Source organism: Physella acuta, unplaced genomic scaffold (genome assembly GCF_028476545.2).
Source record: "Physella acuta isolate Inbredline_101_S28 unplaced genomic scaffold, ASM2847654v3 ptg000007l, whole genome shotgun sequence".
In the NCBI taxonomy this organism is placed as follows: Eukaryota; Metazoa; Mollusca; class Gastropoda; family Physidae; genus Physella; species Physella acuta.
Window position 1 is genome coordinate 55,463 of NW_026731527.1, and position 12,837 is coordinate 68,299.

The 12,837-nt window shown below is 32.5% G+C and overlaps 1 protein-coding gene across 1 annotated transcript; it reads right to left on the reverse strand.

Moving 5' to 3' along the window:
* Window positions 1–1,393: 1,393 nt before the first annotated feature.
* On the reverse strand, window positions 1,394–12,536 carry LOC131946984 (uncharacterized). Its single transcript, XM_059308089.1, has 15 exons — window positions 12,431–12,536; window positions 8,621–8,699; window positions 6,835–6,873; window positions 6,599–6,649; window positions 6,319–6,381; window positions 4,728–4,793; window positions 4,217–4,267; window positions 3,846–3,881; window positions 3,284–3,325; window positions 3,149–3,193; window positions 2,995–3,048; window positions 2,353–2,406; window positions 1,823–1,864; window positions 1,694–1,729; window positions 1,394–1,507 (listed from the first exon to the last, which is right to left on the reverse strand). The coding sequence occupies exons 2-14, from the start codon at window positions 8,682–8,684 to the stop codon at window positions 1,704–1,706; spliced, it is 633 nt and encodes a 210-aa protein (XP_059164072.1). The 5' UTR covers window positions 8,685–8,699; window positions 12,431–12,536; the 3' UTR covers window positions 1,394–1,507; window positions 1,694–1,703.
* Between the last annotated feature and the right edge of the window lie 301 nt (window positions 12,537–12,837).

The following is a 12,837-nucleotide window of genomic DNA, read 5'->3' on the forward strand; positions in this document are numbered from 1 at the left end:
GTTATGTAAAAAAATAATTTTTAATTTCGCAAGGGCGGCGCCACGAGAGGGTGCGATTTTTCTCTATATACGGTACATAAAATTTCGTTTTCACACCGTTCATCCGTGTAACATGAAACTTTGGGGAGATGATTAGATCACTCAATGGTAGGGTTCTGCAAAAAATATTGTTTTATATTGCAAGGGCGGCGCACCACAGGGGGGAGCGATTTTTTTCTCTATACACGGTATATAAAAAATAAAACTCGGATGCGGTTCATCCGAGTGCCATGAAACTTTAGGGAGTAGACGAGAATACTCCTGAGAATATTTCTGCGAAAAAGAAAACTAAAGTTTCTTACGGGCGGCGCCATATAGGGTAAAACTTTCGTCAATACACGGTTTGGCGCCCAGAGTTTTAGAGCGACTATGTTGGCACTTGGCATCCGTTAATCGAGCGTCCTGCATTCAGCGGTAAAACTACAACAGGCTTCTAAAAATAACTTTGTAACGCGAGGAAATCCTGTATAGTTTCGTCACCTTGCGAAAGATGAAAAAATAACGGTTTGAATATGAGGAACCTACTGTAGAGTTTCGTCACTTTGCGAATGATGCAATAAGCATCTATTATTAGACGATCCAGGCCGAAATTGAGACCGAGCATCTAATAATAGACCATTAGTAACGCTAGCATATTGCATCAGTCAAACTGATGTTGAAAACACGTCAAATAATTTTGTGGTAAAGAAAAAAATCCTGTTCATTTGTGTCACTTTAGCGAATGACGAAATCTGCATCATTGTTTACAGGATGCTATTTGGCACGCTGGGTTATCCTATGAGCACGATGACGCCTGTTAGTTTTAAGGAGCCAGGGGCCTTACGCTGCGCCTCTGCGGTAGTGTAATCAGGGGTAGGAGAGCTCCTGAGAGTGCCCCTCTACGTCCCTGACATATGGGTGTTCACCGAAGTGTGTTCTAACTAATTATTTCGGTGAGTGATTAATATACACTCAAGGTTTTCATGCGGTAGTGTAGGAAAACCCGTGTCCCGATAATTATTATCCAAGCGCAGGCATTGTTAACATTTAATAACACAGTTTTAGAAAACAAGGTGACGCGTCTAAGAACATATGATTGGTAATGCATTGGTGATATCCTTCTAATATATTTCGTCAGACTTTATTCTATCCCCGCGGCAACGCGCGGGGGACGGGTACGCTAGTATATATATATATATATATATAGATAGATAGATAGATAGATAGATAGATATAATGTTTATCAGTATATTCAGGTCAATACAGAAAGTACGAGTTAAGATATTAATGCAAGAATGTCTTAAAAGAACTTAGGTTATAACATAGGAATAATAATTCAGAAATCGTAACAATGCATGTATTGTAGAATAAAGGTCTTTATTTTGAGAACATTCCTTCGATAATTCACGCTTAACTAAAGTGATGTTTCTCTGTTAGTTCAAATTAACGTCATTCTGAGGTTGTACATCCATACGTCAGCTTATTGTGTCTAGTAAATATACACAAACATATAATTTTAAATTTCTAATAAATAAATTATTTTATAATTTTATAAACAATAGTGAAATAATTACTTTACTAATTCAAATGTAACGTCTATTTCGAAATTGACTGTTTGATTAATGTTCATTAATACTACATAAAATATTGTTAATATAAAAAGTATATGTCATACTTGTAAGTGTCTATTTTCCTCCAAAAAATGAAACAACTGTAAATATAATAGAGTAAAATAAGTTGAGAAATAAAAAAAAAATATAATACAATAATTTTCAAAAAAAAAATGTAAAATATATTTTTTTACATGCATTGAATCCAGCCTTGAGTGCATTACCAACATCATTTGCTAAACAGATAAAATAAAAAAAAGATTGTTAAATTTACAAGCGGTGTATTAATTCACACTAACAACCGTTTTCATGTATCATGAGAAAAGTATAAAACTGTGTTGCATGGCGCCCTGATGTGTTTTTAAAAAAAATCTATAATATTTTTTAATATAACACTCTAGGTACTGTGTCATTCTATTGTTTACTCAGCGGTATAGTCTTTGTAAGATTATACTTTTTAATGGTGGATGTGCAGTAAGAGGTTGAACTTCGAGACGTCTACCTAGACAAAGCAATGAGGGGAAGTTATTGAGAAAACCGGGTAAACCAACATGACATTATTTATAGAATCGTCCCATTACTATTAATTTTAGCTTTGACTTTAGCGATATTTAGTTTTTTTAGTTTCTGTCAATTAAAAATATTTGAACGACCAAACGTTAGGCTGATTGGTACTAACATGTAAAATAAAATAATGAAATGAACCATTAGTTAAAAGTTTCACCTGTATCCTTCAGCCCTTTAAACACTTGCTCTGAGACCTTTACCACTCCTGTCGCTGAAAACACAATAAAGCCTAGTAAAAAATATAAAAGAAAATCAAGATGTAAAGGTAATTTTAATATTAAGTCTTGAAGCGAATGTTGATTTTTTTACATGAAATGTGGATGTGTCTATCTAAACATAAAGAAAAAGTTTAAACTTACTTTGTTCAATTCTTTTTTATTTAAAATCGTAAAGATTGTATATTTAATTTTAATATTATTTTTTCTAGATCAACACAACATGAAACGAAAAACAATTTCGCAGTAGATTTTTAAAACTAGTTTAATCTACACATTTTAGTCTGAATATATGCCTAATCAAATTATTATTATCAATATATGACACTTTTTCCTCGCTCATTTGAATTTAAATGCATTCATTTTTTTACTAGTCTACAGAACCTAATGTACGAATGGAAACTAATAATTTACATGCAGTTAACAAAAACAAGGGAAATAACCCTAGCTTCTAATAACCAACAACTAGACAGGTGGGCCTTTGGCTTTACTTTTTCAATATTACGACGTCAGGCTAGGAGGCGGAGGGACGAGGGAGGGGAGGGGAATTGAAAACCCCGTGAATCAAAAAGAGTTTCATTTACATGCAGTCTTGAGTCCGTCGTATATTTTATCTCCTACGTACACGATTCCATCAACTGAATTTATGAAAAAAAGTTTAATCAATAAAAGTGAAAAAAAAGTAAATTACAGTGTGTTTTTAAAATGTAGTAAAATATAAAAATATAAAAGCATTACCTGTCACTTTAACTCCTGTTTTAAACTGATCACCGATCCACTGTCCTATCAAAATAAAATCAATCAAATATTATTAGAAAAGTAGATTGTTACGGTAGAAAAAGTATTGAAAGATAAAATCATACACATTATTACCTGCTCCAACCGTTTTGGAAATCACTTCACTCAAGCCATGTTCTTTAATGGAAAAATATATTTTAGCGCAGATTATAAATTAAAGTGACAAAAAATTTTCATTAAAGTTGTATTAGGTTTTTTTTTTTATTTTTACAGGCACAAATTAGATACTTTATTAATCAATAGAATTTTTTATTTTATATATATATATATATATATATATATATATATATATATATATATATATATATATATATATGTATATATGTATATATAATTCCATAACTATGTTAACAATTTTATTATATTAATGAACTCAGAAGCCTACAAAATAAACTTCAATATATAACTAAAAGTACTAAAACATGAAAACATGTTTATAGAACACTGCGATGAACAATGTAAGCAATTAAATAAAAATAATGTTTTTGCTCTACTCAAAAGTTATAACCTTTTATTTTCATAAAATGTGTCGTTGACTAAAAAAAGGCGAACTCCTTAAAACAGAGTTAATTTTAGAAACTGTAAATTTCAAAATTAGCAGAACTAGAAAATTACTAAAATTACTCCTGTAATTTACCTGTTTCATGATTAGGCGCCACTATCACAATTTCTCCTATTTCAGAAAGATTTTTTTAGAATTATGAAATCATATTAAGTAAGGATTTCTATGAAAATGTGTGTATAAGTCTAAGCCAGTATTTATTTTTGTGAGCGAGTATGGGAGTAGGATAGTGTGATTTTGTACGTGTGTGCGTATATATATGCTAATTCGCCTTTCTGAATATGGGTTTGTGATATGAGTATTATGTTTGTGTTTGCCAGTGTGGGTGGTGGGTGAGTACTGCATAGATGTTAGATTCTATATTACAATTAACTCACTCTATTCAATAAAAAATGATGTTATTCTTAAAATACGAAACACAACTAGCTGTAAATTATTTTATTTACCATCCGGGTTCTTTTGTGATATCTGTATACACTCCCATGGGATAATGTTGCCTTAAATGTATAAAATCGACATACTTAGAATATCTATGCAATGAAATATAATTACAATAGCCTATATATATATATATATATATATATATATATATATATATATATATATATATATAGGTATATATATATATATATATGTATATATATATATATATATATATATATATATATATATATATATATATATATATATATATATATATATACAGAGAGAGAGAGAGAAAGAGAGATAGAAAGAGATTAAATAGACTGTACTATAAAATGTATAAAGATTGTATTTTTAAAGAATCTCCGTAATTTAAACTGTAATATTTAGTTGCTACTTTGGCCTTGACTCTAATGTTAATGCGGGTTAATTTGGCGCTTTGTGCGTTTCACTACTCCAACAGTTATGATCTTAATTTCATTATATAAATTAAAAAAACAGAATTTTATGGTAAATTAATAATTATATAATTACCATTGCTATCCTTTTTAAGAGGTTGTTTATTAAATCCCCACACAACCATTTTGTTTCCTTTAGGATCTAATAGAAGAAAAACATCAGTAAAAGAAATTTCATCACTTGCAATAATATCATGTTTCTAAAATAAAGTATTCTAATCTCTAAATTGAAATTTTATATTTTTAGATAGTTTTTTAAAATTATTATTGGAAACGAATCATTAAATAAAATAATTAACTCACAATTCTATTGGATATACATATTTTGTTGTAAATTGTATTTGCATTCTACCACATACAGAGGCGTAGCAACCCTTCCCGGCGCCCGGGGACAAACTTTCAATTTGGCGCCCCCTCAACTTTTCGATTTGCACCCCCCTCAACTTTTCGATTTACACCCCACCCCCCTCAAACTTTCGATTTGCACCCCCCCCCCCCCTCCCTTGCAAAAATGCAGCTAAATTGACATTTTAATTTGTTTTTACAACCCATTTTGACGCCCCCTAAGGTCGGCGCCCGGGGACATATGTCCCCCCCCTCAGCCCCCCCCCATCGCTACGCCTCTGACCACATAGAATTTGAACCCACTTGCCTAGATTCAAGTGCTGAGATTCACGATCCATAACTCTTCTACAGGGCTGAGATTCAGGACCTACAACTCTACGACAGGTCTAAGATTCAGAACCAACTACCTTATATTCCAGGACTGAAATTTAGAACCAATTAAACCAATACTTTATAACTGCGACTTGGAACCCACAACAATATATTCCAAAACTGCAGGTTTGGTACCAAGTACCCTATATATTAGGACTGAAATTTGGAACCCATAACACTATACTATAGGAATTTAATTCAGGAAAGATAAACATTTACGCACCCGTTAAAAGTGTCCCCAATCCAACAATCCTACTGATATGCTTATTCTATCCCCCTAAAGCTATTATCTGCTAACTTGTCATTGTAATAACATAACTTTTCCGATTGCTTAAAATTTGTATAATTTTAATTCTCTGTAATCCCAATTTTTTTTCAGCTCTATTTAAAAACCCAAATCCCCCCCCCCCCTGTCCCCTCAGCCCACCACGCACGCCGAGAAAAAAAAATCCCTTGAATCACCATTTAATAACACATTTGCATTTTCAGTTTCAGGTTGGTTTTTAATTTTTATTTATATTTAAACGTTTTGTATTAGATCTATGTATAAGTAAACCATCTTAAATGAATGAAAGTAGGCTACAAGTAAGAAAGAAATATTACTATTGTAAATCTGTATCAGTCCTCACAAGCCGATGATGAAAACTGTAACACTAAAGCGAACACACAACTGACGCTATAAATTACGTGTCTGAGGCGAAAAAGAAAAAAAAAAATCTGCTAAATTGTCACTACGCGTGCTGAAAATGGTTTCGTCAGTGTAGGCCTATATTGTGAAACATATTTCAGTGTACTTTACCCTGGAAGAATAAAAATATTTTGTTTTTTTACAGCAGTCGAGTTTATTTTTTTTCCTGATAGCTGAATCGCATAAACTGGCAGAGTTAATCAATAGGATAGCAAACAATACAATATTGAAAAAAAAATATTGTGCTAATGTATAAAATCACCCGGTAGCTCAAATCTTCTATCCAAACTCTGTACTCGTTCAAAGGAGCAATCAGACAAGAGTCCTGTGAATAAGAATAGACAAGGATGAACAGTATATATATACATGCGTGTGTGCTTGCGTGCATGTGTTTGTGCGTGTGTGCGCGGGTGTGTGCGTGCGTGAGTCGTTACTTAAATAAAAATCTCAGATTAGAAATTTCATAACACAATAGTTGATCCACATCGACAAATTGTAGAATTCATTTACAACATCTTGTATAAAAAAATATGCCTACTTACTCATTTCCTCATCTTCCGATACATAATCGCAAGCCCACGCTAACACTTTCCCTGAATAAAAGTACAGGATAACGTGTTTAATTAGACTGTCTAACAATGAAATATCAAATAAAATGTAGCAAGTAACCGGTTAATATTTAAAATTTAGATTTCATCTTTATTGTGTAATACTAGTTTAAACTGATTTTTTTTCTCTATTAAACTATTTATTTTCTAAATGGTGGATATTTAATTACCTTTAGACTTAATTGCCTTTTCTTTTATTTCAGATAAAACTGTAGAAATATATATATATATATATATATATATATATATATATATATATATACATATATATATATATACATATATATATATATATATATATATATATATATATATATATATATATATATGCATATACATATATATGACAATAAATGTATGCCTATACATATTTAATTTTAAAATTAAAAATGTATGATCCGTTAATTGTCGATCCTGCACATAAGCGGCTGCCCGCGTGAGCAGCACCATTTAGCAGCACAAAAACTATTAATATTATGACTTAAATTAGTACCGCTAACCTCGTTAATAAAGATTGTTCCGCGTATAAAGTTATGTTTTCAGATTTTATTTCCCCACTAAAACCTCTATCGCCAGATAACCCACTGTTGATGATATAATTATTTTTGACGTGGTCCAGCCAGTAAAGCTGTGGTTGTTTTACCCAAAAGTCCCGAGTTCGAACCACCAGGCAGATGTGGCTCTAGCTGGGGCAGCAACAACCCGATAAGAGAGACAACTCCAAAGTCAAACAACCACAGAATGGACACCAGTGAGTTGACGAAAATCCTTCCGTAATGTTGTTGACATGGAATAAAAATGTGCTTTTTTTTAGATTTAGGACCATAAAAATAATAAAAGATAAAAATTTATTAAAAACTTAAGCCTAAAATTAATTCAGAAATTTAATATTTTTAGAATCAATGCTATACAAGTTGCAGATCCAGAGAACTTGAAAATAATTTGTTGAATTTAAGGCTACATTTCTATTTATTTTCATCAAGCCTAAGTTATAACCCGATGTTTCACTTTCGTAAGACAAACATTGATTGCTTTAAAGGAACTCCGTGATCGATTTTTGACAGCCCCACTTTGTAGTTATTTTGTTTACAAAACTTTGCAGATCAAGTTTTTAAATACCAATGCAAATTTAAACACCATGACCTAGTTTTTCTATTTTTAGCTTACAATGTGTACAATAAAATTTATGGCGGCCTATCGAATAGCAGGATGCCATTGTTTATGTCGCCATTACACGTGAAAACCAAATTGTTTTTGCTTTGACACGTAGTCCTAATACTTGACATTTCAATAAGGAACGAAGAAGAAATAAAAGTGTAGTTATGATCAGATATAAAGTATAAAGAGAGACAAATAGAATACACATTTATATCGCAATCAGCTGCAACAAACAGTTTTTGTGATTTAAAAGGAAAATGTAATGTATCCTTTTTTAAGTAGGCTACACAAAATTGCCCTAACAAATAACTTACTACGTTAAATTATTTTTAGTTAATTCAGTTAATTAGTCAGTTCCGCTTACAGTACAGTGGCATAGTTACATGTCAATTTCAACAGCCAGCCGCCTCATAATAATGTCGCAAAAATCCAATAATACTCCAAAAAGTACACAATCAGCTATAATTAACGAAATTAAATATTTTTGTCATCATTTTGTATTTATGGAATAAAATAATGCATGCCATGTTTTATATCATGAATTCAGTACTCCGATGGCTAGAACATCGTTGCAAATATACCTTCCCCTCATCCACACACACACACACACACACACACACACAGACACACACACACACACATCAAATGGGAGATCGACAGGTGAAGGTCCAAGATTACTTCAGCAAGGTTCAACTCAGACAATAGCTTTACTGTCGTATTTACCAACGGAATTGCTTTTTACAAAATGTCCTTAATTAAAATCGCTTAAACATTAATTAATTAAACAGGTGCACTTACGGTCAGGTTCTGAGCTGCATGTCACAAAACACAATCCAACAAACAAGAGAATGTGAACTGACATGTTGTCAAACTTGCACTAATAATAATAATAATAATATACAAAAAGGTTACTGAACCCATGATGTATCAACATACATAATATACAATATCGATGGTCTCGGTCGCAAACCGTCTAACTCCGAAAAAGTAAATTTTACAGGAGAGACAAAAAACTGATTATTTCTTTGTTGATCGCTCTAAAACAAATTGTTTTTAATGATATGTGCGAAGAAACTCTCTAGCCACTATGCTGTAGCGTTTTAAAATGAGTATTGTTAATATTTACAAAATTATAGTATATTTTAAAAGATAGACGGTTTGCTCGGTCTAAAACTCTCGGTGCAAACCGTCTATCTGTGCGCGCGCAGACTTGGCCGTTTTGAACCGAGAATTTCGGTCTCAACCGCGTTCGTTCGTTTTGTCCGATGAACGTGACTTAATTATGTTTATGTTTTTAAGTTATAATTAACACTTCATAATATTTAGATTATAGTTTTGAGCTCATAATTTAATTATTTGAGTTTATTCTACTTTATGGGGTCAGTTTAATTTTAGTAGAGATGTTTTAGTATGGCTTTATCGCTTTCGACTGTTTATTCATTATGGCTGTATTTAGCACTAGACTTATTAACTGTTGAAGGTTATGCTTTATTTATTACATATTTGTATTCTCACTGTTTATTTTACTAAATCTGGTGGGTGCTTGGTTTTGTAGAATGATAATAATAAAAATATAAACCTTATTGTCAGATATATTATGAATGAGACATAACACAATAATTACATTAATAATGACTTAATTTTTACTTATTTTACAAAATGTAACAAACAAAATGTGTTTATTTTTTTAATTTATTCTTTAAATAAACGTCACATGAAGAAACATTAACATGGCAACATATTTTTAAAATCAGGCAATTCATCATAAAAATGTGTATTTATGACTTGCTTTTAGGTGCTCATTATATGACAGCTTTTTTTCTGCTCTTGTACAACTTGTCAGGGACTGCAGATGAGATCATAATCTTACGACCCTAGCTTAGCAAATTCCAGCTATCTGCTAATTTACTTTGAAGTAGACAGTAGCATCAGGCTTGTACTGCAGTGCACGAATATCTGTCGCATTGAATTCTTGATAGGTCTGACTGGTCTTTTGAGAGAGGCTGGTCTCTTGTCTGTTATGTGAGACTGGTCTCTTGTATGGTAAGACTGGTCTGTAGAGAAAGGCTGGTGTCTTGTATAGTAAGACTGGTGTGCTGAGAGAGGATTGTCTATTGTATGTTAAGACTAATATTTTGAGAGAGGCTGGTTTCTTGTATGGTAAGAATGGTCTGTTGAGAGAGGCTGTTCTGTTGAGAGAGGCTGGTGTCTTGGAGGGTAAGATTGGTCAGTTAAGAGACGTTTGTCTTTTGTATATTACGACTGGTCCGCTGATAGAGACTGGTCTCTTGTATGGTAAGAATGGTCAGTTGAGAGAGGCTGGTCTGTTGAGTTGCTGGTGTCTAAGAGCGTTAGACTAGTTTGTTGAGATATTCTTGTGCCCTGTATTGTAAGAGAGTTTGGTCTTTTGTATGTTACGACTGGTATGTTGTGAAAGGCTTGTGTGTTAAGAGATGCTGATGTCTTGTATGGTAAGACTGGTCTGTTGAGAGAGGCTGATCTGTTGAGAGAGGCTGTTTGTTGAGAGAGGCTGGTATGTTGGAAGAGGCTGGTATCTTAAATGGTAATACTGGTCTGTTGAGAGAGGCTGATCTGTTGAGAGAGGCTGGTATGTCGAGAGAGGCTGGTCTGTTGAGAGAGGCTGGTCTGTTGATAGAGGCTGGTTTGTTGGGAGAGGCTGATCTGTTGAGATAGGCTGGTATGTCGAGAGAGGCTGGTATGTTGAGAGAGGCTGGTATTTTGAGAGAGGCTGGTCTGTTGAGAGAGGCTGATCTGTTGAGAGAGGCTGATCTGTTGAGAGAGGCTGGTATGTCGAGAGAGACTGGTATGTTGAGAGAGACTAGTGTGTTTAGAGAGGCTGGTCTGTTGAGAGAGGCTGGTATGTTGAGAAAAGCTGGTCTGTGGAGAGAGGCTGGTATGTTGAGAGAGGCTGGTATGTCGAGTGATGCTGGTCTGTTGAGAGAGGCTGGTATGTCGAGAGAGGCTGGTCTGTTGAGAGAGGCTGGTATATTGAGAGAGCTTGTTCTGTTGTATGGTAAGATTGGTATGTTGAGAAAAGCTGGTATGTTTAGAGAGGCTGGTATTTTGAGAGAGGCAGGTCTGTTGAGAGAGGCTGGTATGTTGAGAGAGTCTGGTATGTTGAGAGAGGCTGGTATGTTTAGAGAGGCTGGTATTTTGAGAGAGGCTGGTATGTTGAGAGAGAGGCTGGTATCTTGAAAAAATAAAACTGAATTTTTTTTTGGTCAGTCAGACTGGAATCTTTTTTTGACTTATAAAATGAAATCATTTTGTTACTTGACAGCTTGAGAATGCTAGCTAAGTTTAAATAGCCTTCTCCTTCTTCTATATGGTAGCATCCAATACGATTTCATATAATGTAATTAAATAATTTTAATTTTGATCCGAAATCTAAACATGTAATACTCATCATTAGCTAATTGCTAAGCTCATGTTTTAATGCGTTATACTTATACATTGAACCATGCTTATTATTTATTGAACTGAATAGCCATCTCAATAGTTGACCATGTATATTAAAATTAATCATACAGGCATTTACTAAACACAACTAAGCCTGTCGTTTAACATGTACGCCAAACATTTTGTGACCTACTGTATAAACATTTCTTAACACGTAGCTAAACCCTTAATATAAAGCTATTAGTGAATTAACAATAAATAAATTTATTGCACAAGCTTGTGGAAATATAATTCTAATAATATTGTTTTAATTGATCAATAGATTTAGATTCTAGAATGAAGATCTAGTTTCAAAGCATTGTGTTAGAGTAATAAAAATGTAAACAAATAAGTTTGGTTCTCGAAAATCTACTGGAAATAGGCAAATTTAAATAAATACTCTATGTTTATTATTTTTTAAATGCTAAAATATAATAGAATAGATGAAAATAATCAATAAAATAGTCTTACCAATAAGTAATTTGACTGCTGTGGTGTAAAATCGTGTGAGTGCAGCGTGCGACTGCGTTTCCGATCAAAAGTGTACTGACAAATATAGCGGTATTCGTTTTGCGCCGAGATTTTTAGCGCTAGAAATAATAGGCGGTTTGTTCAAATGATTATATCTCAATAATCATTCAACAGATTTCTATAATATTTTCAGGCATTATGGGGAATCATACTGGCTTTTGATTTATGTAAAAAAAAGAAAATTGAATTTTTTTGAGTTAGACGGTTTGCGACCGAGACCATCGATATAATTTTCTTAGCAATTAAAATATTACAACAATTCTATATATGGAATGATTTTTTTTTAAATCTCGATAATCGCATAGTTAGACAATTACCTATTGTTAAATAATTTATTAGTCCTTAATTAAATATTTAAAAGTCCAACATAATTGCAAACATGTGTTGATGTAACAGACAAATCAATAACACAGTATTTCTTCTCAGTAAGCACACAACTTAATATTTGAAAAACATATTCTGTAGATAGTCCACCACCAAGCTGTCACCCTATACAACATATTTTCTCCGAGATGATGAAGAAGAAGGGTGGGTAAGCGTATTATTGCTATAGATTGGTTAGAAATGTGTCAACAAAGATCAAACGGTTAAAATGATTTAATAAAGTTAGAAACGTACCTTGTTTTTAAGATGTCAGAATTTTTCTATTTTTCTGAATTTTTAAGCAGTGTGTTAACTTGATCCAAAAGAAAGTTCAGATCTGCTTAAATGGCCTTAAAATCGGTAAATGACAGTGTGCTAAATTGAGTTTCGATTTCGCTACACTTAAGATTTTATTTTGTAATTAAGTAATTGATTTTTGCGAACGAATGAGACAGTGGCTAGAACTACCCACCACCACTCGCAAAAAAAACACTTTTTCTGTCCCTCCTATATATATATATATATATATATATATATATATATATATATATATATATATATATATATATATATATATATATATATATATATATATATATATATATATATATATATATATATATATATATATATATATATATGTAGACTGCCTCACTAAATTT